This window comes from Coregonus lavaretus, assembly GCF_964263955.1.
Source record: "Coregonus lavaretus genome assembly, chromosome: 26".
Classification (NCBI taxonomy): Eukaryota; Metazoa; Chordata; class Actinopteri; order Salmoniformes; family Salmonidae; genus Coregonus; species Coregonus lavaretus.
This window is the reverse complement of record NC_140013.1, coordinates 8,098,664-8,124,519: the sequence shown is the minus strand read 5'-3', so window position 1 is coordinate 8,124,519 and position 25,856 is coordinate 8,098,664. Positions and strand designations below refer to the sequence as shown.

The window sequence follows — 25,856 nt, the reverse complement described above, 5'->3', positions numbered from 1 at the left end:
ATGAAGCTGGTTGAGAGAATGCCAAGAGTGTGCCCAGCTGTCATCAAGGCAAAGGGTGGCTACGTTGAAGAATCTAAAATATATTTTGATTTGTTTAACACTTTTTTGGTTGCTACATGATTCCATATGTGTTATTTCATTGTTTTGATGTCTTCACTATTATTCTACAATGTAGAAAATAGTAAAAATAAAGAAAAACCCTTGAATGAGTAGGTGTGTCCAAACTTTTGACTGGCACTGTATATGTATATTTTAAAAATGTAAACAAGTGGTCCTTTCTTTCACAGCTGGCCACAAGGCTCTCATAATATGCCAGTGTAGAATAATGCAAAACGCTGTCTTTGTATCTTGACAAGTGGCACAGGTATCAAACTAATTTCATGGAGGGACGAGTGTCTACGGTTTTCTCTCCTCCATTGTACATGATTGATCAATTAAGGTCACTGATTAGTTAGGCACTCCTCTTACCTTGTTGTCTAGGTCGTAATTGGACACAAACTGAAAGAAAATAACAAAAATCAACAGACAACAGACACTCGGCCCTGCATGGTAATTTACACTGGTTGTCTAGCAGAACTGATTGACAGGCTGTGAAAAGGCCTTGAAAGCAGGACATCCACATGGGATGATGGTATATTAAGTAGGTAGATATTGGCCTGTCAATCATAAGGGGAGTAAACATCTTGCGAAGAAAATATAATCCATACATGTTGATTATTAAGCATTATTGATGCTCTCTCTATATAAATGTTTCTCTCTCTCAATCTGTCATTCAATCCACATACGGTATATGTTGCAGTGTGATGGAAATTCTGAGCAGGTAATGTCTGATGAGCATGACTGATGCAGGTCATGAAAATGTATGTGCTAGGATGCGATTTGATATAGATATGAGTGGTATGTATAATCACCATCATTATTTCCCCCTATAATTCTCCTTAGTCTTCCATATTTCCCCCTAATCTTCTGTCTCAAGAGGCAACGCGCTGAATAAATGACACAGATGAAAAATGGTATGTCAAGGTTTGTACTGATGTTACATATAAATGCTGGGATCTTCCATAGGTTTACATTCTCCAAGCATACATTGATTACACTACATAAAGATATGGTTATACATGTACATAATATTCCTTCATAACTATGCTTTTCTTCTAGACAAATCTACTTCACATGGACATGCAACGTGTTGACATGCTAGGTTCATAGTCAGTAATCAATATCATAACCCCTCCTCCCACACATTGACTCCAGAGATGGGCAGTTAATTGTCTTTCTACTATAACTAAAAGAGCAATAGCATTTTCCCCACTGTCCATTGGTGTTTAATGGTGTCCATGACAAACTATTCAGAAAACGTCCACATTGCCTTCATTGTAACAGTGTATGTCTACAGGTCTAGGACACCCTCGAATCACCATGGCTTGTGAATTAGCACCTCCGATGATGAGCAGTCTTCAGTCTTCACTAATAAGTCATCATCAATAATGGCGTTGCACCAACTAGGATAGTATCAGACGACAGTTTTAAATGGGCAATCTTTGATTGGTACATCCATTTCTGGCTTTGTTTTACTTTGCTGTCATTTGAACTGCAGATTTTCTCTGAGACCATGACAGTCCACTAGCACTGGTCTGCTGCCTACAATTATAAGCCCTTTATCTACCACTTACAGGCACTATATAAACTCTGAGGTCTGCAGCAAACAGGTCTGACAGTACATGCAGGGCGCTTCCAGTCATCACATTCAATTAAAAAGGTTCATAAGGATTTGCTTATGGGTGGGTGTAAGTCATGCATAAATGGATTGAGTCCTTAAATAGGTTTTTTCTCTCTCTCGCTGTCTCTCTGTCTGTCTGTCTGTCTGGCTGGCTGGCTCCAGGATGACATACCCGAGGGGGCATTTTATGTGCTTCCCCAGGCTTCTGAGATGGAGAGAAAGTAGCGTGTTGTGCCTCCGCCAGGAGCTTAGTTTGCAGTTTGAGTGTTCACCCAAACTGACCTCTGCCATACTGCAGTTTAGACTGAATGAGCACACTGCAGCAATGATATTCTACACATCCCCTGACACCACTGGATACAGTACAGTATGTCCTTGTGGGATACAGAAGAGCAGTCTCTTACACTCCACGAGTTCTAGGGTTGAAGAGCTAAGCTGGACCGATGAGAGAGGGGTCAAGGATGGGGTCTGGAGATTGGACAGGCTTGGGCCAGAGTGGACACCATTAGTAGACGGATAGGGGCGGGATCATCTCTATAGAAGGCACTGTTCTACAGCTAAACCTCCCAGCCTCACCCTCCCCACTCTCTAGACCTCCATCCATCCAGCCAGCCCCTCTCTCTCCCCATTCGCTCCCCACACTCCCCTCCTCTTCCCTGGGTCAGTCTGAGTCCCTTGGGCCCTCGTGGGTCCTGGTTCTGCTGGTTCTCCTGGTTCTCAGAGTATGCTGACCCTCTCGGTGAGCCCCTGCATGTCTGCATCCTCCCCGGCCTCATCGTCGGAGCCGGGCGCAGGCAGAGGGGGCACCAGGTGGGCTGGATAGGGGAGTGTGTGCTCGCGGGCAAACATCTGCCAGCGGCAGTCGTCACTCTCGTGGGTGATGTAGCGCTCACCCAGCTTGGTCTCCAGCTCCCTTAGATCCAACCACGTCTGGTAGTCCTGGAGAGGATGGAGGGAGGGAGGGAGGAAACGTTGAGGAGGGAGGGATGACGGGAGGATAGGGAGGAGGGGGAAGAAGATAAGAGGATGAGATAAGAGGTTTGAGGACGGAGAGAAACATGAGAAATAAGTCAGTTAGGGGGCCTTGTGTCTCTGGTGTCTCCACTGTAGGTAATGGACTTTTGTATAGCTGCTTCTGTTGACTAGCGTACCTGTAGATAGGAGTGACTGAGGCTCTTGTCCACGCTGTAGCGTTTCCTCATCTTCACCTGGAGCAGGTTGTTGATCAGGTCAGTGGCTGAAGAGGAACACAGGCACACAGGTGATAACAGTATGTGAACTGTATGTGTATGCCATGATAATCTGTATATTTGGATATACTTACCCGTGCGTAAGACACTTGCATTTGCCATGCATGAGTGCAAGTGTGTGTGTGTGTCTTACCATCAGGTGAGATCTGTTTCCAGGGGTTGGGTGGGTACATGAAGGCAGCGTTGTGGATCTGGTCGTTGATGTCCTCGTCCTCGTTGAAGGGGAAGGTGCCACTGAGGCTGACGTACATGATGACTCCTACAGACCACATGTCCAGGGAGCGGTTATAGCCCTGGTTGAGCAGCACCTCTGGGGCCAGGTAGGCTGGGGTGCCCACCACCGAACGCCTGAACGACTTCTCACCAATGATACGGGCAAAGCCAAAGTCACACAGCTTCACCTGGAGAATGGGGGGGGGAGGGGCGACAAGTGAGGGAGAGACAAGAGTGAGAAGAAGAAGAAGAAGAAGAAGAAGAAGAAGAAGAAGAAGAAGAAGAAGAAGAAGAAGAAGAAGAAGAAGAAGAAGAAGAAGAAGAAGAAGAAGAAGAAGAAGAAGAAGAAGAAGAAGAAGAAGAAGAAGAAGAAGAAGAAGAAGAAGAAGAAGAAGAAGAAGAAGAAGAAGAAGAAATACTGTGTGAATCGCTACTTTGGAGTAGAATTAAGTCAGGGTGAATTTGTATAATATGCATTAAGGTGCATTACATGGAGATAAGGGCTGTCTACCTTACCTTGGATATGTAGAGTCATGGTGTGTGTGATAGTGTGATAACAGGTGTATGTACCTGGGGGAAGGGCTCGGCAGAGGCCAGCAGGACATTCTCAGGCTTCAAGTCACAGTGGACAATGTTCTTAAAGTGCAGGTTCCTCAGGGCTGCCAGAATCTACACACACAAACCGGATTTGGCTTAGACTCTCTGGGCTGTAACAGGAACTAAACGCACAGAGTGAGAATACACCCCCAAAATAATATACGCTTAGGACATGTGTTACATAGTGAGTGATCTGTGGAGTGAGCAACAGGAAACGGTAACCACCAAACCGCATGTTGATTTTCATGATGTGAGAAAATATGAGAAACACACACAAACACATCTAGATAAGTGTATTAAAATGTGGCTTAACAATTTTTTTTTTACTGTATACAAAACAGTATCAAACCCATACAGATAAAAACTAAATAATCTATATATTTCAAATTTGCATCTTTCCTAAAATGCATGCAATGCCTGACAATATTCCAGAAATGCATGGCTATGACATCTAGTCTACAGGGAGTAATAACCATCGTACCGAAGTCACGCAATGATATGTTGTGTGATCCTCCCACTACGACTGGGGAAACCTTGCAGTTTATTAGGCTACAGATTAAATAAATTATGATGAACTTCACAGGGGGGTTAAAGTGCACGGTGATGCGCTTGATGCTCCTTTCCAATAAATATCGAGGGTCTTATTCTGGTGACATGATGATCGATGCTTGACTGCCATTTGACAAATAAAAATATTCTCGCTCTTATCCATAATAATCTCATCATGTAGACTAACCTACCTGCACAGCCTACCCGAACTGTATCTGAGAGCGGTTGGCTATAGAGCCCACGTGCCAAGACCAAAGTAGGCACATTTGTTTGCGTTAAATATGCAACAGTTTTTGTGACAAAACTTTCCATAGAGTTAAAAATGCGATGCGTTGAACTTTAGATTTTTATTCGGAACAAGAAAAAAGTACATGTCATCACACACTGATTTTTATCCGCAACAAGTCCGTTTGGTGGAAACACACCACTGGTGGGAAAATGCACATATTTTCTTTTTGCAGATTTTAGAATATTTGCATGAAAATCTGTCGCCAATTGGATGGAAACCCAATTAAATGATGGTGAAAACCTGGAGTATTTTGGGGGTTTAAAATCTTCCTAGAAGTCACAGAGGGTGCCCGGAGGGACATGTCAAAATGCAGAATTTTTGCACTTTAGCATGTCTTTATTCATATTGAAATTCAAATTTTTTTGAATTCTCCATGTGGTCTATATTAAAGGGGACTTCATTTCATATAACAGGCGTTCAAAAATTCAATATTGGTGCATAATTGTTACTTAACTTATCAAAGGGCCGCAAAAGGCACTCATTTCGTGGAACATTACAATTGGACAAATACATGATTGTCCAATTGTAAAAATGTCACATGTATCCTAAATAATTATAAAAAAATTCATTGTAAATGTATTTGTTGTCGTATGGGAGTGCACACACACACACACACACACACACACACTGACCTGTGTGATGAGGAACTTGGTGAGCCTCTCTGGGAGCCTGCCTTTCTCACTGGACAGGATCATCTCCAACATGTCTCCATGGAGCTTCTCCATCACCACAAACACCTTCTCTGGAGTCTCAAACATACACTCCAGATTCACTATGCCCAGGTGACGTAGACTCTGAGAGATGGCGAGAGGGAGGGGGAGGAGGAAGAGGGAGAGAGGAGAGGGTTGAGGGAGAGAGGGAAAGCATGTGGAAAATGGGGAAAAAGAGCAAGAGACAGTGACAGAGACAGAGAAGAAAAGAGAGAAATGGCAGAAGAGGGGAAATGACACACAGGGAGGGAGAGAAAGATACAGAGAGGAGAGAATTAGAATGAGTATCAGTTAGAGTATAGTGCGAAGGCAGTGTTTATTTGTCACTTGACCTTTATCTAAGTGCACCCCATAGAGATAATTCTGCTGCAAAACCTGCTAATGTAATTGAATGCAGTTGGCATGACAACCCCATGATGTAAAAATGGACCCTTGTGGCCTGTACAGACGTTGGATCTTAATTTGATCACTCTTTTGTTGCTGATAACGTGTTGTGTATTCGAGGTTTGAATCCCAAATGGCACCCTATTCCCTACATATTGCACTACTTTTTACCAAGGTAGTGCATTATGTAGAGAATACGGTGCCATTTGGGACGCAATCTTTGTGTGGCAGCAGTAAGCCACCAGCCACACAGCTGATGAACTAGACTAGTAGTGGGAGACCCATTGAAGATGTGTATCTGTCTCCCCCTGGTGGTTACCTGCAGTATGGCCACCTCGTTCCTCAGCTGGCTCTCCTGCTTGGTGGGGAAGCGCAGCTTGTCAATCACCTTCACCGCCACATCACGCCCCGTCTTCCTGTGCTTCCCTGATGGCAGGAAGAAGAGAGGAAATTACAGGAGTCTGATTAATTGTGATTCAACGACTCAAAACAGAGATTGGAGAAGATTGGAGACACTTGCCTCCATACACCACTCCAAACTGCCCAGAACCAAGGATTTCATCTGCAAATATCTGGTACACCATACCAATGTCCTGGAGGAGAAATTGATAAAAAGCATCAGCAACATAATCATCATCATTATCGTACATTTGATCATCATTATCATCACCACAACGTCCTTGGTAATGATTGTGAATGTGTATAATGTACGATCATGTATTATGACTGTGTGTCAAGAGACTACTCACCACATTCTCCTGGATCACACTGTTAGACACTGAGATGCTGACAGAAGCCTGTCCTGCGGATCAAAGTAAAACATGCTAACCATCCACACTAAGATATACAGGACTTCCATCTGAGCTTATGTGGGGTCACTACAGAGAGAGCGTGTGCGTGTGTGTGTGTGCGCAAAGAGCTCTGAAAACAAGCTTCTGAGTTCCTCGAGCTTTGGACTGCATACCACTCAGAAGCCTTTCACTGTAAATCTCCCTCAACACCAGCCCCCTTTCCCCAGATCACAAACAGCAGTGCTGTAAATCCAGACTAAGAGCTAGACTGAGATCAGATCCAGACCCCATGATTCTGTTCTTTAGATGGCTAACTTGGTTGGAACGTTAGAACTAAGACACTTGGGAATTAAAGTTTCGCTAAATGACCATATTATTATTGTGAAGTTATATTTCTTACTGTGGGGAGTGTGTCCCTCTACCGGTGGTGCATCCTGGAAGATGACTGGCATGAGGGCCTGGCGAATGGCACCCTCCCATGCCTTGGCCACTTCCCGCCCCACGCCACTATTGGGTACCACGTTGCTGGGGGAGGGGGGTGTGGGCGGGAAGGCCTGTGGGGTGGTGGGGGGCAGGGCGGGGACGTGGATGTTGGGGTCCTCCCCTACAAAGTAGCGCATGGCGCCCATGACAAGCTCGAAGCAGTGGGGACTGGTGCCCGGAGGAACCAGGGTGAAGTCACCTGCGGGGCGCACCTCCAGAATCTCAGACAGAGGGATCTCCTACAGGACAGGGGGAAGGACGTGAGGACAGGGGATGTACGCAATCAAGTTAATATGTGAAGACAAACGCAATCAAGACATTTTTCTTTATTTACATTCTATCATTTTTCTTTCACTTTGAAAATGTGTAGTAGGTTGTGTAGATCAATAGGAGAAGAATCTAATTCAATCCCTTTTTAGATTCAACTTTAAGGCAGCAAATTGTCAAAACTCTGCAAGGGGTGTGTAGACTTTTACTGTGAGAGACCATCTACATCTGCATCGCACACTCTTTTGGGTTTTAGAATGGGTATCTGTATAAGCACTTTGTGACCAGTACTGATGTAAAAAGGGCTCTATAAAATAAAGTTGATTGATTGATTGACACCCGACTCATATAGCACCTGTGAAGTTTATTGTGTTGCTAATCTAGTTGAGTGGTGCTGGAGAATCCAATACCTTATAGTACTTGTTGGTGGTGTTGTTCTGGAACAAGATGATGCACTTGCAGTCCAGACGCCAGTAGTGCCGCTTTCTCTGTGGAGGTGCAGGAGGAGTAGGAGGGGACATGGGGTAAAGGGTTCAGGGGTCAACCAAGGTTCACTGAGGGGTCAAAGGTTAAGCTGTGGTCCCGGAAGCGTGGACAAGGAGAACGATGAGGATGGCAAGCTGAGAGGTGGAGGAGAGGAAGAAAGGAAAGGAAATGGTAGGAAGGAAGAGAGAGAAAAGAGACAGTAACAGTGAAAAGCAGGACAGGTAAGCAGGAAGTATCTCAGGTCTGAGTTCAGGTAAACAGCAACACTTTCTAAGAGGAAGGCGAAGGGAAAAAAGAGGCTGTGGATGTGAATTCAACACACGTCTCTGAGTACTTTAGTGCAGTAGGGAGCAGTTATACTCCATCTATCACACTCAGCCGGAGATACACAAACACACTTTCACAGAGATGAAAAGGAAGAGCATTAACGGCGAAGGAGGTCAGAGTTATAGAGGTAAGAGAAACTCCAACAGAAAACATTGTGAAGAAGAGATGGAAGATTGGAGAGGTAGAGGGAATGATAAACAGAGTGTGTCAATGTCATGGAGAACAAACCTTCTCTAAAAGTTTTAGAAAAGAAGTAGACTGGTAACATTATTTTAAGGATACCTAATAAACCATTTATAAGGCCTTTATATATTGTGTGTTCACAATTTATTAATCATTACTCCAACATTTACTATTACTCCAACATTTACTATTACTCCAACATTTACTAATCATTAGTTACGTTTTTTTTGCCTTCCCGAATCTGAAGTGAGTGCTATTTATACTTTATAAATACTTTATACATGTATTTAGTGACCAGTGTTCTCACAAAAAGATGGACATGCCATTGGTTAGCTGACTAAACTCAACACCACGATTTACGATGGAGTTGAGCGGCGACTAGTGTGGGCGGACTGGAGTGCCGACATCACATAAAATGTTTTTTTGTTTTTCAGCACCATTGTATAGCCCACAATTACACAGAAAAATGTTGTGTGTAATTGCGGGGTATTCTTTGGGAGATTAAATGAGTGATCTTTTTATAAAAACGTCATTTTATATGACGTCGGAGCTCCAGTCCGCCCACGTTAGTTGCCGCACAACTCCATCGTAAATCGTTGAGTTTAATCGGTTAGCCATTGGTAGACATTCCAGCAGTACCTGGTAAAAGAATAAGCACACAAAACAGGATGTTTAAGGAAATATATATATATAAATGTGTGATTAACTAGCTTAATAACATTTACAAATGTGGGAGTAATGATTAATAAACAGTGAACACAATTTATAAATGCCTTATAAAGTGTTAATTAGGTACCCTTAAAATAGAATATAATTGTTTGTTTTTTATGAACGTTTTAGAAAAGAAGTAGAAAAAGTAACATTTGGTGTGATAGAGAAAATGTATCTGAAAGTTAAAAAAATCTAATAAAAAGAGAGAGAGCGAGAAAAAATTGAATCTGGTGTGGTAGAGAAAATGTTTCACATTGTCAGTCAGCCAGTCAGTCAGTAGTTTTACCAGTGTGTCCTTGTTGCTGTAGTGCACCATCCAGCCCTCTTTGATGGATGTGCTGGAGCGACGGGTGGTCTGCCTCATAGACTGAACCACCCTCATCAATGGGATGTTAGCGCTGAGGAACAGAGTGACAGTGTTAGGTGTAGGTGTGTGTGTGCGTGTGTGTGTGCGTGTTATTGTGCGTGTGCGTACGTATGTACCTCTGGTCCCCACTGACCCCATCCTGGCTGCTCTCAGGGGAGAAAGAACCAGGGATGCTGCAGGCCTCGTCTGAATCGTCCATCAGAGAAGACTTGTCTGAGTCGGCATAGTCCATAGGCACCTCGTGGTCCACACTGGGACTCAACATGTCTGGAGGAGAAAGAAGGACAGAGCCAGACACACATGACTACAAAGATATCTAGAGAATAGACAAAGAAAATAGGGTAACACCACCTTCCATTACAAAGCCCCATTATACCAGTATGTAAGTAGGCAGTACTTACCACTTCTGTTGCCTGAGAAAATCCCAAAAAAAATTGAGAAGTAAGTACTATATAATATTAGTACTCTATATAAGTACTAATATTGCATATAATATTAGAGGGTATGGATGTGGGTACGCAGACCCACAAGCCACTGCGGCCCCTCATGATGAGTTCTGTTTTTTTGTGGCGCCCACCCCCATCAAAGTTGCCCATCCCTGCTATAGATAATGTTATCTAAAGTGTGGCTGGACAAATCATGGCCACACTTTTAACAACATGACACAACATGATACAACATGACAACATCATCATACAACATGACAACATCATCATACAACATGACAACATCATGATACAACATGACAACATCATCATACAACATGACAACATCATCATACAACATGACAACATCATCATACAACATGACAACATCATCATACAACATGACACAACATGATACAACATAGATGTGTTTGTCTTCTTTACCTCCTATTGTCTCCCCCAGGCAGTCATTGGGAACCTTGTACGCACAGCGCTTGTGGCAGTTGAACTTGCAGTCTACGACACAACACGAACAATCAATGTCATTGTTAGACAGTTTATCTTCTTCCAATATGCACTCCAAATAAGTTATCCCCCTCTTGATAAACCCCTGGGACCCCCACATTAACCTTTGACCCCACACTATCCTTTGACCCCATACTAACCTTTGCATTGCAGCCCTTGTCTGAAGAGGCCCCGGAGCAGTCTCTTACAGTACTGGCACACGGTGGGGCGCGTGTAGGAGTGCACTGCGAACGTGTGCGGCACCTTCACTTTGCTCATCAGGATCTTGTCCAGGTGCACCGGCCGGCCCGTGTAGAACCGCCGCGCCTCGCTCGGGGTCCGCGGCTGGGGACGGAAGGAGACGAAGAAACTACAATTATACTGATCTATCCATGGTATTTCTAGGTATGTAAATCAGAGTGTTGGCTTTCCATGACTATCACACAGAGCTATGGTTGGGGTCAATCCCATTTCAACACAGTCAATTCCGGGACGTAAACTGACATCACTCCAATTTTCCTGAAAAGCAATGAGTAAATCTACATCCTGAATTGATTGAATTGAAATCGAATTGACCTCAACTCTGCACGGAGCAGTGTACTATTAAAGACAGACACTAGGAGGAGTTGAGTGGATGAAGTACCATCTGAGTGTTAGCGCGGACCATGGGCCTAGTGATGGAGGTGCTGGGGGACAGGCCCAGGGATGCTGATGTGGTACAGGTGGAGTTCGGGAGCGTCTGGGTGGTGTGAGAGCGGATCAGGCTGGCATCCTCCATGCAGGTGCTGACTGAGCTGGTCCCCACGCTGCTCAGGGACTCACTGGTGGACAGACGTAGCGACTGGCTACTGGTCAGAGACGTGGTGGACAGGCGCCGCTTGCGAGCGCCGCTGCAGTTGTTGGGGATGCTGAAGGCACAGCGCTTGTGGTAGTTCAGTCCACAGCCTGCAGGGGAGGACAGAGAGTGAGAGAGGCACACACACAGAGAGAGAGAGAGAGAGAGAGAGAGAGAGAGAGAGAGAGAGAGAGAGAGAGGCAGAGACGGATAGAGAGAGAGAGAGAGAGAGAGAGAGAGAGAGAGAGAGAGAGAGAGAGAGAGAGAGAGAGAGAGCGAGAGAGAGAGAAAGGAAGGGGGAGGAGTTGGGGAGTTGAGCTCACACACAAAGGGGAAATGACTTTGCAGATAGCTACTTTATTGAGAGAAAATGTACTTACTATCACTGACATATGTGGTTTTCCCACCTAGCGATGAATCTTGAGATGAATGCCCTAACTTTAAGTCGCTCTGGATAAGAGCGTAATTTAAATATAAACCAATGCCCTTCTTCAGACAAAATACTTATCAGGCCGGCAGAACAACCACCCCCCCCCCGCCCCTCTCTCTCTCTCTGTCTCTCGTACCATCACATTTGAGGCCCTGTCTGACCAGTCCAAACAGCATCTCTCCACAGTGGTCACAGAAGGCTGGGGCGCGGTACGAGTGGACATTCAGTGCATGAGGCCGGATCTGGAAATCCTCAAAGGTGGCAGCAGCTGCAAACAGACAACACACAGAGAAACACAACAGTCAGTCTGGGTATCAACCAGGGTATCAATCTGTCAATCACTTTAGCAATGATATACTGTCTGTGAATATGCTTTATACTCCAGCATTTTGGAGTTGAGATCAAATGTTTCATATGAGGCAACATTACAGAATGTCACCTTTTATTTGAGGGTATTTTCACACATTTGTTTATCCGGTTAGAAATGAAAGCTCTGTTTGTATCTAGTCCCCCATTTGCAGAAGTCATCAGTATTTGGACAAATTCACTTATAGTGTAGTCAAACATTTCAAAAGTAGTCAACATTTTTGAATTTGGTCCTATATTCCCTGCACACAATGATTACACAAAGCTTGTGACTCTGCAAATGGATGCATTTGCAGTTTGTTTTGGTTGTGTTTCAGATTATGCTTGGCCCAAATCCAAAATGCTGGAGTATAGAGCCAAATTGTCCAAACACACATGGTGTTGAGTGCAAGGTGTTATGCATGTTTCCTGTGGCTCTATTTAGTGTTCAATAACATAAGGATGCGAGGGATAGGAACAGAGAGGGTTAGGAGGAATAAGAGGATGAGAGGACCAGAGAGAAAAAGAGGAGGGGAGCAGGAAGATGAGGATAGGTGGATGAAAGGATGAGTAAGGGAGAAGAGGATGGGTGGATGAAAAGAGAGCAGAAGTAGATGAGAGACTGCTACCCACCAGAGAGAACCACCTCCACCAGGTCTCCCTCCTGGATGTCCTGGGTAGCCTTGACCAGCTGCAGGATGTTGTTGGTGCCTGTGTCATGTTTAAATAGCAGGATCTTGTCATAGATGCCATAGAAGCCACACTCTGGGAACTACAACAGACAGACAGACACACACAGAGACAGAGAGAGGGGGAGAGAGAGCGGGGGAGAGAGAGAGAGAGAGAATAGATTAATACCTAATTAATATATTTTTGATAATTTCACCATCTCTAAAATCAACGTAATCCCGGAGACACTGCTGTACCATCATAATGCATGTGAGAGTGAGAAGAGACACATGATGTGTAGTCTATGGAATTGCCTTATGGTGTCACCAAAGTTGGTGAGATGTTAAATAAATGCTGACAAAACACTAAGGCAAGTATATTTGCATAATGACAGGCTGCAGGTGTGCCCCCAGTGGAAAACTCTGCTCACTTACTGAAGCATTACGGAAGGATGGCACAAGGAGAAGGGGGGGGGGGCACGCACACACACACACACATGAATAGGCCTATGCACGCAGGCACGCATACAAACACCTGGCAACTGTTAGGAGGAAGGGGGGGGGGGGGTAATTTACTGTTTCCTGTTGTGTATGTGGCTCTCACACACACACACACAGTATTCTGAGAAAACCATGCTGGTCACATGGCAAACACATACATACACAGTGGGCTCCAAAATGATTCACACCCTTGATAAAGATGAGCAATAATGACTATATTAAATAAAAAATAAAAAATCATGTGCTATTTTGTATGCTCAACAAAATGTGGGAAATATATTATTTGATACTAATATAATTGCTTAGAGAAATACCTTGCTGGATGCATTTGCAGTTCGTTTTGGTTGTGTTTTCAGATTACTTTGTGCCCAATAGAAATGAATGGTAAATAATGTATTGTGTCATTTTGGAGTCACTTTTATTGTAAATAAGAATATAATATATTTCTTAACGCTTCTACATTCATGTGGATGCCACCATAATTACAGATAATCCTGAATGAATCGTGAATAATGATGAGTGAGAAGGTTTCAGAGAGTCAAAGATCATACCTCTAAGACATGCTAACCTCCCCTGCTATTGGTAACGGTGAGAGGTTAGCATGTCTAAGGGCTATGTCAATAATTTCAGACCTCACTGTATCTAATACAATATAATAGTTCAGTTATCAAGCAGTTAAAATGTATTGATAGAGAGTTTGAAAAAAATACATTCTAAATGGTGCAAAATGAAAGCATCAGAGTGGGCAGGTGTCAAATCAAATTCACAGCTGACTGGGCATCAGTGTTAAGATGACACTTCCCTGAGCAACAGAACTGAGAAGCAACAATCAAATCTAATCTAATTTTATTTGTCACATGCTTCATAAACAACAGGTGTAGACTACCAGTGAAATGTTTACTTTTTCCAGAGTTAGAGATAAAGTTTAAAAAATATATATAGAGAAATTGTGACACAAGGAATAAATACACAGTGAATAATGAATAACAATAACGAGTCAAAATAACATGCTAAATACAGAGAATACCAGAGCTGAGACCATGTGCATTGGTTGGAGGTACTTGAGGTTGCTATGTACATATAGCTAGGGACAAAGTGACTAGGCAACAGTATAGATAATAGACAACTCCATATCATATCCAATCAGGCATAACAACAGCACAGCCAAGCCTGCTGATGGGAACAACTCAACACTGTCAGACACAACACACACACATAGACCTCTCGCCAATCCCACCCTAAAAAGGAACACACTGTGGCCATTTACCAACCTGGATTAACACAACAAATCTGAGCTATACGGGTATGGCCAGTGACCAGTGATAGACAGAACACATTGAAAAAGCCACAGGGTAACACTATACCCCTGTCACACACACACATACGACTTCCAAGAAAGTCCCCTGGCAGTTATGATAGTGTCAGTCAAAGTCACCTAGTGGTTGCGTGGACAGCTCTGGGCTCCTGAATAGTTAATATAGTCTGGTTCAGGTCAGCAGCACTATACATGTTACAGGGCATGGGTCAACAGAGCAGGAACATGACCTCTTCATCCAGCACCACAAGAATACCCAGGATCATGTATAAAACAGTTGGCATATACAGTATATAGGCCTATGAAATAGGATGGCTTGATGGTGGCATCCAATGCAGCATGCTGGTAATGTTAGTAAGGGAGTTGGTATATCTGGGTCATATATAAGAGCCAGGTGGTGACCTCTCCCATACAGGGTGTGGCACAGGTATATTTACTAGAAGAGAGGAGAGTAGGCCAACATGCTGGAACTTACATACTGTAACATGACATAGCTAACATCAGAACACTGGTCAAGAGAAAGCAGGCCCTATGACATAGCGCCTCTCTCTCTCTCTCTCTCTCTCTCTCTCTCTCTCTCTCTCTCTCTCTCTCTCTCTCTCTCTCTCTCTCTCTCTCTCTCTCTCTCTCTCTCTCTCTCTCTTCTCTCTCTCTCTCTCTCTCTCTCTCTCTCTCTCTCTCTCTCTCTCTCTCTCTCTCTCTCTCTCTCTCTCTCTCTCTCTCTCTCTCTCTCTCTCTCTCTCTCTCTCTCTCTCTCTCTCTCTCCTCTCTCTCTCTCTCTCTCTCTCTCTCTCTCTCTCTCTCTCTCTCTCTCTCTCTCTCTCTCTCTCTCTCTCTCTCTCTCCCTCCCTCCCTCCCTCCCTCCCTCCCTCCCTCCCTCCCCTCCCTCCCTCCCCTACCAACTCACTCGGAGGGCCCTCCGTTATCACTCCGAGGTTGACTTCCAGACTGGCGAGGGGAATATCATCATATAATCACGCAGGCCTCTCCATTATTTTTGCATTAATTGCGTCAACTCTAAACACATCACGGTGTGTGTTGGGATAGCACTTCGCTCTGGAGCTTGCAACCTAGCCCCTACTGTACACCCTCGATCAATTTCACTCCCTCAGTTTTGGGACACTTGTGCATATGGCGGAGCCGTAAACACGCAAATGGAGGGCCGAGAGAGAGGCAACCTCCTGTACACACTGACATTACACACTCCCTCCTGTACACACTGACATTACACACTCCCTCCTGTACACACTGTACACTCTCCCACAGTCCCTCTATTTCTGTCTCTGCTGCTCACCAAACACACCATCTTTCTTTCACCCAGTGAGGAATCAATAACAGCACATTTGAGGGAGGCCAAGATCTTTGCTTTTCTCCCTGCCAAACATCAACACTGGTAGCCCACCACGGTCTGCTACTTCTGCTACTGAACAGGAGTCAACAACACAGACAGTGAGACACACTCCAGACCAGGCCTGTCCCAATACCCAGAACCACAAAGGCCCCCCATCCTTACTACTCCCACACTAACCTTCCAACTCTGTTAGTCAACACCACACCCTGCTATAGGCCAGACCAGAACTCTGTCTCCACAGACCTACTCGAGGTCATAATGTCCATCTACCCCAAACCAAACCACAGTAGTAGCCCTAATCACAACACACTCTCACACTATCCCAGTACACCACACCACACCCTGCCATGCTGCTGCTGTTGACCAGCGCTACAGAAAGATTTATACCAGCCAAATGACTCCACAACCACTGCCCCCCCCACCTTTCCCCCTTGACCCGAAGACAGACCCCAGCCGATCCACACTAAGCCCTGCTAGGCGTTCTAGGAAAATTACTGTGCTTCTACTGAGGCAGATATAGGCCTTCAGCAGCTTCCAATGCTCTCAACACTGCCTCCTCCTCACACTGTAGCTCTGTTAGCCTCCTAGCCTTGATGTGGATGATAATAATATTATTAGCCTGGCTGCCAGTGTCTTTCTGCTTTAGCCAATCTGGTTGGCCAAACAAGCCGAGGCAACAATGTAGTATTGTTTAATGCATTAACAGTCTGGCACCTAGGCTAGATGACATAACCAAACCTCCCTTTTCAGTGGAGTGACTTGTGGTGTGGGTAACAACACATTCTCTCTTTCCCAGTATCTGGGTTAGCATAGTGTATGGGCAGCATAGTGTACTGAGCTTCCAAGCAGTCTATATCTAAATGCATGTAGGTTATTTGAGTATCTATTTGCGTGTTTGTACAGTATGTATTCAGACAATGGGAGCGGGTGCAATCATATCTGTTGGCAGATTGAGGGAGTTAGTTTGCCTGGAGATAGGGCTACATCTCTAGCCAGCGTCTTTGTGTTGCCAAGGATTAGGTTTCCCGCCTGCTCCTCCTCGGGCCAAGGCCTTCATTATGACTGACTGATAAATTATGGAGGCCCTCCTCTCCCGCTCTCTATCCTGCCATATTCCTCCTTTGTTTTTCCTCCCCCTTTCCTACTTTCTCATGCGCTACTCTCGCTTGACTCCCCTCTTGCCTGGCTCCTCCGCTCTCTCAATTCTGCCTCCTCTCTCCTCCCTGCTCTTTCCGTCACCGTCATCCTCTGCTCTCCCTCTACTGCTTTAGAATGAGCTACCCAGAGTGCTCAGAGGCAGAGTTGCCCAGCCCAAGGTAAACACCTGACATAACTCCATCCGTCAGGACGGCAGGACTTTAAGAACCTTTCTATCATTCTAACCCCAGTAAATCTAGACAAAGTACCTCATGTTGTTGCTAATAAGCAATGATGCTATTGCCACGTTTGTCATTTCTAGCATGGCCATATAGTGACTACCCTGTACCTCCTCCGCTGGCTCTGACCTCTTCCTGCCCTGTCGTTCAGAAGCCAAACAAACATGGGGAGAAATGTGTCCACCAGCGAGGTGGGTTCATTCCTTCTATTAGCAGATGAAGTCATGTTGCTGTTGGCTGTGACTGGGGGGAGGGAGTTCTGGCTGGACTGGATACTGGCTGGAGGGTCTCTGCTGCTGCTGGGTTTGATGTTAGATGATCAAAGTCTCCAGGATTACTTGGGGTGGGCTATTCATTCTAGCCTGGGTGCCAGTCTGTTTCTGCTGTATTGCCAACTCTATTGCCAACTTGACAATGACAATGGAGTAGGCAAAAGCACAAACAGATCTCAAACAAGAGAAGGGCTTACCAAGAAAAACTTCCAAAAGGACTAATTTGAGGTAGAAAGGAGTTGGAGCACTCAACAAAAAAGCAGAGTTTGATTTATTTTAGCTCACTTTAATCGATTGTACAGGATCTGGAACAAGGCTATATTCATTCTATTCTCACTGACTGGACTCTGTTTTGAGTCACATAGAGAGTAGAAGGGAGAGAGATGACCCTATTGTAGTTCCTATTGCAGTCAGACCTCATCAGAACATGTCCTACAGACTGCACACTGTCCCTTTCTCCATGTGTCCACCATGTTGACACTGTCAATAACGACTAGAATCTTTATCTTAGGCAGAGGGTAGATTGTCCAAACACCAGTAATGAAAATACACACACATAAAAAATAAAAATAAAACGTCAGCACTCAAAACAAACATAGTGAAGTCAAGGGTACACACACACGCACACACACTGTACACACAAATGAATAGGCTGGGTGTCATGGAGAAGTCTCAGAGTGAAATGTGAGCTCAGAGAACAATATATTCTATTCAGACACAATGATGTCACGCTTCATTAATGGCCCGCTCCACAGCGCTGCTCTCGATCTGTTTGTTTGTTTATTTGCTTCCTTGTTTCTTTGAACAGCGCCATCACATGACCTCCTGGTCATCTGATGTGATCCAGGCTGTATTCATTAGCCTCTGGCAGAGAGGTCTTTCTCCTACTGCACAGTCTAAGAATGATTGGAAGTTACAACACAAGTACAGTGACCTGATTCTGGCCTGGCTTCTCGACATCTTGTCTCTCAATTATTTCTCTCTCTCTCTTTCTTTCTTTTCTCTCTTGAGGCTAACGGTTTGATTCAATCCGTGTTATCGCGCGATTGAAATGAAAAGGTCATTTCCGATTGAGACGACATGTGCAGCTTTTACCATGAATGCAGTCTCCGCTAATGCAGGAACATTGCCTTTAAATGTCAATTGCGCTACAATGCGCTACGGATTTAATCAAGCCCTAAATCGTTTTCTTTTTCTCTCCTGTCTTGGATCGACCAGACATAACAAGGCCATGTGATCATATGGTAGAACATGATAGGATGAAATTGTGTTGGAAAAAAAACATTCAGTTGGGAAATGAGGCATGTCAGAACCATGTCACAACTATGCTCATTCCCATATGAAAAAAATACTATAGTATACTATGGTATAAATACTATAGTATTCACTGTAGTGTTTTTGCAGACATTACTGTAGTATTTACTATAGTGTTTCTGTTTATTATATTTGACATAGAAGTGGAGGCTTTCTCCTTCAGGAAACCTACTGTAGAAATGCTAAAAGAGCACATTTTCCATAACCTGTAGTTAGATAGAACTGGGATCTGAATGGACAATTCAGAGCTTCTTCTCTTTTCTATAACCTGTAGGGAACACAGTATATTGTCTATACTTGGCGTGCAGGTTTCTCACATATGGGTGGCAATAATTGGGATATGGGGGAGGGGAATGGGCAGGGTATACTCAAATTAAATACTGTAGTAAAGTGTAGCGTTTTTGCTACAGTGTTTTTTTACAGATACTACTGTAGTATTCTACAATATACTACAACATTCTATAGTAAGTACTACACATGATGAAGGGAAACTACAGTGTGTAGTGTAGTATTCTACAGTATAATACTAAATTCTATAGTAAGTACTACACATGATCAAGTGAAACTACAGTATGTAGTCCCGTGTAGCACAGTTGGTAGAGCATGGCGTTTACAACGGCAGGGTTGTGGGTTCGATTCCCACGGGGGGCCAGTATGAGAAGAAAAAAAAAAGTATTTTTTCATGTGGGTTCACTCAGTCAAACACAAAGCCGTAACAGTAAACAACAACATGAGGGGAGGCAAAACCCCAACTCCCCGACATTATAACAGTGGTATCCCTGACAGGGATCAGAGAGGGGCAGATATATTTCAGTGTATTGCTTCTATCACACTTGATACACACTAGCAAGTAATCAGGCTGAGTCAACTATATCACAATGACAATAATATACCTGACCACCGCCACCACCAACATCCATTTCCGCCCCATGAAGCGCTCTCTGCTTCGTTTCTAGACGTATCAGAGGGCTTCAGAGTTAGACTACTAGTTATAAACAGCCTGTCTAGGTGTGAAGCGCAGAGCAGAGGGGGCTGGTCCAACCCAGAGTTCTGCTTTTTAACCTCACCACCACCTCCTCCCTGCAGCTCAGCATGCTTTCGACACGGTCCACATATTTGTAGGCCGTCATTGTAAATAAGAATTTGTTCTTAACTGACTTGCCTAGTCTCCAGTCAGAGGCTCACTCCCTCTAATCGTGCTGAGGTATTGAGAAAAGACACCTGGAAGAACACCCCTCGTCTTACAATAAGTGCCATGGGATTTTGAATGAGCACAGAGAGTCAGGAATCCCGTTTTAACGTCCCATCTGAAAGGCTTGAAATTACTATGTTTTAGTCAAATATTCAGTGGCGTTTATTCATGGATGCCAAGGGAAGCCAGGCTTCAGATGCCCACTATCTGTGTTTCATAATTTTCCTTCATTTTGTAAGAGACTGAATGTATCTCACAGGAGAAACCATCTGAGCGAGCGAAACAGCGCCCCTCTGTCTCTCTACATGTAGGCCATCTATCTGATGCTGTCTGGTTCAAACAAGTATGACATTGTTGCCACCCGTAGCATTGAAGGCAAGGGAAGCCAGCAAGCATCTGTCCTCCCTTGACAAAAAAAGTATAAAACATTTACCAATCAGCATTGAGCTAAACTGAGCGAGCTCAAATGTGAATAGTCCTGGTGCACCAAAATAATGTGTAAAGGGAAACCAGCTTGGATTTGGCGTCACCATTGAGAGCATCATTGACAGAAAAACTTGAATTGTTGCATCTTGTTGTGTTGTTGTCCTCCAGTGGCTAGCTAGCCAGCTAGCTAAAATTGTCAATTTCCTAAATTAGCCATGGATGGAGATAGGGATTTGGACTTGTGGTTTTACTTAATTCTCCGTACTGGCCGATGATTATAACGGCGATTCTGATCCAACCATTAATTAATACATTGTTGTGCCCCTGGCCTGAGAGGATGGAAGTTCAATACGTAGCTAGATGTAGAAGGCTAATGTTAACTAGCTAACGTTGCCCATGAATTGAAATTATGCTAGCGAGCAAGCATTTTAGCCAGGTAGGCTAGGACAACAAAATATAAAAGCGTGCACTGTATGACAGAGTGATAGACCGTTTCGTTAACATTAAAGAGAGGAGGATGGAATTGGCATTTCTCTATAAGTAGGGTGAGTCAACATGTTTTCTACTTGCTGAAATGCGCACGCACACACACATACACAGAAATCAGAACCATGGACAGCCACATCATATTTAGCTTACGTTGATTGGGCTAAATTGTTTTTGGTATCTTTTAGTTGCCACTTTATTAGACTAAGCATAGGTGATTTGATGATGTTGAAATGTTGATTGTCTGTGGTTCTAAATCAATAGCTGTTTAGTGGTCCGAAAATGGCGGAAACATTAACTTGCTTGGTCATGTAATTATCTGTTATTGTACATGTTATATGCTTTGTGGACTTCACTGGACAGAGGTTGCTATCCGGTTTTGTGATAAAACAAAGGTGTGGTTGAATTTATTCTGCCACTGTGTCTTCTTATTGTTTCGGCCTTTAGGCCTATATATCACAGTCGCAAGGCATATTAATTAACAGGTTATAGAACACATAGGTTGTAATATGGCATTTTTGGGGGGAGGGGGGACTTGGTTTCCCCAGTGATTTTACCCACGCATCGCTACTGCAAATATTATATATGTTTGGGCTCCTTGCGGTCAATTTTCAGTCCAACTCGGAATTCCATCTCGTGGACTCTGGCCTCTTTCTAGAGCTCCGACTTTCCGACCTGAAGATCACTGACGTCATGATTTGACCTCGTATTTTTCAGAGCTCCCAGTTGTCTTGAAAGCACCATAAAACTAAATATTGATCCAGGATGGATGTGACAGCAGATATGAGGTGGGCACTGTTGACCACACCCCCTGAGAAGCTCCAACGGGACATGCATCAAGCACACCCATCTCATTAGTGGTGGTGAGATAAAATACATTATGTCAGACTAATTTGCAATTGACTGTCAAAGCCCCACATTAAAAGTATGTGATGGTGAGCTGAGAAAACAATCAGAAATACTGTTACAATGTTCTGCAATTGACTGCCATATCCCCAAATAAAAAAGTAAACATTGGCTTTCAGATATCAAAATTGGGTCGTGGATGAAAAACGTTTGGGAACCCCTGGTCTATGACCTGACAGAGAGAGAGAGAGAGAGAGAGAGAGAGAGAGAGAGAGAGAGAGAGAGAGAGAGAGAGAGAGAGAGAGAGAGAGAGAGAGAGAGAGAGAGAGAGAGAGAGAGAGAGAGAGAGAGAGAGAGAGAGAGAGAGAGAGAGAGGGAGGGGGGACCATGTCTATGACCTCACAGAGAGAGAAGGACAGTATCACCTCACAGAGAAAGAAGAACTGTGTCTATGACCACACAGAGAGAAGTGTTTGAGCGTGGTGGAGAAGTGGCGACACAGAAATACCCCTTTTATCCTCCCTCTATCTAAATATTATACAACTTTGACCAATAACATCATACCTCATGCCTTGTGAACAGGCTCCGCAGTACTATATTTCAATAACCATACATGGCTTTACGACAGAGTCAGAAGAGTTACAGTGGGGGAAAAATGTATTTAGTCAGCCACCAATTGTGCAAGTTCTCCCACTTAAAAAGATGAGAGGCCTGTAATTTTCATCATAGGTACACGTCAACTATGACAGACAAATTGAGAAAAAAAAATCTAGAAAATCACATTGTAGGATTTTTTATGAATTTATTTGCAAATTATGGTGGAAAATAAGTATTTGGTCACCTACAAACAAGCAAGATTTCTGGCTCTCACAGACCTGTAACTTCTTCTTTAAGAGGCTCCTCTGTCCTCCACTCGTTACCTGTATTAATGGCACCTGTTTGAACTTGTTATCAGTATAAAAGACACCTGTCCACAACCTCAAACAGTCACACTCCAAACTCCACTATGGCCAAGACCAAAGAGCTGTCAAAGGACACCAGAAACAAAATTGTAGACCTGCACCAGGCTGGGAAGACTGAATCTGCAATAGGTAAGCAGCTTGGTTTGAAGAAATCAACTGTGGGAGCAATTATTAGGAAATGGAAGACATACAAGACCACTGATAATCTCCCTCGATCTGGGACTCCACGCAAGATCTCACCCCGTGGGGTCAAAATGATCACAAGAACGGTGAGCAAAAATCCCAGAACCACACGGGGGGACCTAGTGAATGACCTGCAGAGAGCTGGGACCAAAGTAACAAAGCCTACCATCAGTAACACACTACGCCGCCAGGGACTCAAATCCTGCAGTGCCAGACGTGTCCCCCTGCTTAAGCCAGTACATGTCCAGGCCCGTCTGAAGTTTGCTAGAGTGCATTTGGATGATCCAGAAGAGGATTGGGAGAATGTCATATGGTCAGATGAAACCAAAATAGAACTTTTGGGTAAAAACTCAACTCGTAGTGTTTGGAGGACAAAGAATGCTGAGTTGCATCCAAAGAACACCATACCTACTGTGAAGCATGGGGGTGGAAACATCATGCTTTGGGGCTGTTTTTCTGCAAAGGGACCAGGACGACTGATCCGTGTAAAGGAAAGAATGAATGGGGCCATGTATCGTGAGATTTTGAGTGAAAACCTCCTTCCATCAGCAAGGGCATTGAAAATGAAACGTGGCTGGGTCTTTCAGCATGACAATTATCCCAAACACACCGCCCGGGCAACGAAGGAGTGGCTTCGTAAGAAGCATTTCAAGGTCCTAGAGTGGCCTAGCCAGTCTCCAGATCTCAACCCCATAGAAAATCTTTGGAGGGAGTTGAAAGTCTGTGTTGCCCAGCGACAGCCCCAAAACATCACTGCTCTAGAGGAGATCTGCATGGAGGAATGGGCCAAAATACCAGCAACAGTGTGTGAAAACCTTGTGAAGACTTACAGAAAACTTTTGACCTGTGTCATTGCCAACAAAGGGTATATAACAAAGTATTGAGAAACTTTTGTTATTGACCAAATACTTATTTTCCACCATAATTTGCAAATAAATTCATAAAAAATCCTACAATGTGATTTTCTGGAGAAAAAAAATCTCATTTTGTCTGTCATAGTTGACGTGTACCTATGATGAAAATTACAGGCCTCATCTTTTTAAGTGGGAGAACTTGCACAATTGGTGGCTGACTAAATACATTTTTTCCCCACTGTATCACGATAGGTTTGTCCTCCTGTTCTTCTAAAGGTAAGAGGAACATACATCCTCCTCAAACAACAGCCATTGTTTAGACAGCCATGTCTTGTTTTTCAGCTGAACACACTGTACAGTATAAACCACCAATGCCAAACCCCGTCACTGGGAGTGTGAGTATCTACAGACAGAGGGTGGAAAGTGGAAAGTCCTCCATAGTGGGGAAAGTCCTGTGTGGAGTGGGGTCCATCCCTGTTCAGGGACATGTTTAGAACGGGGCCTAACAGAGGACATGAAAGAGAACCATGCTGCCACTGGGACAGGTGTTTAACGAGGCGTTGCCACAGGGACTGGGGTGTAAAAGACGTCAGCATGCAGACCTTATTAGCACCTGACAACAGCTTGGCTCATTGCTGGAATTTCTTCTTTCTCATTTAGTGTTAGCGGGGCATGGGCTATTCTTAACCCCGTGAGGTCACTGTGACGGAGGGATGAAACAGACGACAGGAATGTCGTCTATTCTGCAGAACTGCTGACATCCAAGTTAATACAAACGCAAAAGAGAGAGAGAGAGAGAGAGAAAAACACAAGAGGGAGAGGGCCAATCAAACCTACTAACTAAGTCTAGACTTAAGGCCTAATACTCTCTGGAAGCCAGGAAGTTAGATAGTTCGCTAGTAGAGAGTGTACTGTAGTCTTCCTGTTTGTGTCACAGCCCTGAGCGCAGTATTCCCCTGCGTCCTCACTATCAGCCTTACCCCACACACACACACACACAGAGGAAGAGACAGGCTCGGGCCTCCTAAATGCCTGACTGGCTGCACACACAGCTGGCCCGTTTCAGAGCAACAGAGACTACATGTGTAGGATACAAAATGATTGACTACTAGCTTATTATAAAGTTATAGTAATATTAAACCTAAGTATGTGATTTTAACGTTTGCCCTCTACTTGGCTATAGGCATTGTGCTGTAATGCAGTGGAGGCTCCTTCGAGGAGGAAGGAGAGGACCATCCTACGGAGTGAATTTCATAAAATGTTAAATAGTGAAACATTAAAAAAGTTATAATTTTAAGATAAAACTATACGAAATATATTCACGTCACCAAATAACTAATAAAAACACACTGTTTTGCAATGATGATCTACAGTAGTCTAGACAGCACCCTCTAGGGTAGCACCATTGTGTAGCCGGAGGACAGCTATTTTCCGTCCTCCTCTGGGTACATTGAATTCAATACAAAACCTAGGAGGCTCATGGTTCTCAAACCCTTCCATAGACTTACAAAATAATTATGATGATTTCCGGAGGACATCCTCCAACCTATCAGAGCTCCTGCAGTATGAGCTGACATATTGTCCATCCAATCAAAGGATCAGAGAATGAATCTAGTCCTGAAAGCATAAGCTACAGCTAGCTAGCACTGCAGTGCATAATGTGTGGTGCGTACTTGACTCAAAGAGAGAGAAAGACAATAATTGAACAGTTTTGAACTAATTAATTTCTTCAAAAATTAAGGAGAAGCAGCAGAGCGAGAGCTATTTGTTTACCTTTCACTGAATTAGCTAATGCAGCTAATTTAGCCTACTGCTATTTATGTGTGTTCTTGTTCAGCGAACGCGCCTTTTTCCACTGACTCGTGGTTAGCGGTGGAAGGAAGTATGAGGCAGTGATCTGTCTGAACTTCGTCATGGAGTGTAGGGCATGGAAAGGCACACAGGTTTACATTCCTGACATGGCTGCTGCATACCAGAACACGCTCTGTAAACCAGAGGAGTGGAAACACTGATGACACACACAAACACAAGTGCGAAAACACAGATATGCACAAACACACACACATACACACTAGAGCGCAAATACAGATATGCCCACATCTAGTGCCAATAGTGCCAATCTTTACCAGCAGGGCCAGGATATGGCCCCAATCAGCCTGCTATCTTGATCCAGGGCTATATTACATATTCTAAACAAACTAGAAGAGCCCAAGCTGGAATCCTTTTTGCTGCAGTATACCACAG

The 25,856-nt window shown here is 44.1% G+C and overlaps 1 protein-coding gene across 1 annotated transcript in view; it reads right to left on the bottom strand.

The window, feature by feature from the left end:
- Window positions 1-1,006: 1,006 nt before the first annotated feature.
- Window positions 1,007-25,856, bottom strand: part of LOC311102243 (serine/threonine-protein kinase D2-like) — a 45,893-nt gene continuing 21,043 nt past the window's right edge. Inside the window, exons 2-18 of the mRNA XM_084143506.1 lie at window positions 12,500-12,638; window positions 11,658-11,789; window positions 10,900-11,201; window positions 10,418-10,601; window positions 10,197-10,268; window positions 9,444-9,594; window positions 9,247-9,358; window positions 7,664-7,741; window positions 6,904-7,225; window positions 6,462-6,514; window positions 6,233-6,305; window positions 6,032-6,138; window positions 5,251-5,412; window positions 3,754-3,852; window positions 3,104-3,371; window positions 2,872-2,957; window positions 1,007-2,659 (exon numbers count right to left, since the gene is read on the bottom strand). Coding sequence (XP_083999632.1) covers window positions 2,438-2,659; window positions 2,872-2,957; window positions 3,104-3,371; window positions 3,754-3,852; window positions 5,251-5,412; window positions 6,032-6,138; window positions 6,233-6,305; window positions 6,462-6,514; window positions 6,904-7,225; window positions 7,664-7,741; window positions 9,247-9,358; window positions 9,444-9,594; window positions 10,197-10,268; window positions 10,418-10,601; window positions 10,900-11,201; window positions 11,658-11,789; window positions 12,500-12,638 — 2,562 coding nt within the window. The 3' untranslated portion in view covers window positions 1,007-2,437. The remainder of the gene's footprint in view (window positions 2,660-2,871; window positions 2,958-3,103; window positions 3,372-3,753; window positions 3,853-5,250; window positions 5,413-6,031; window positions 6,139-6,232; window positions 6,306-6,461; window positions 6,515-6,903; window positions 7,226-7,663; window positions 7,742-9,246; window positions 9,359-9,443; window positions 9,595-10,196; window positions 10,269-10,417; window positions 10,602-10,899; window positions 11,202-11,657; window positions 11,790-12,499; window positions 12,639-25,856) is intronic.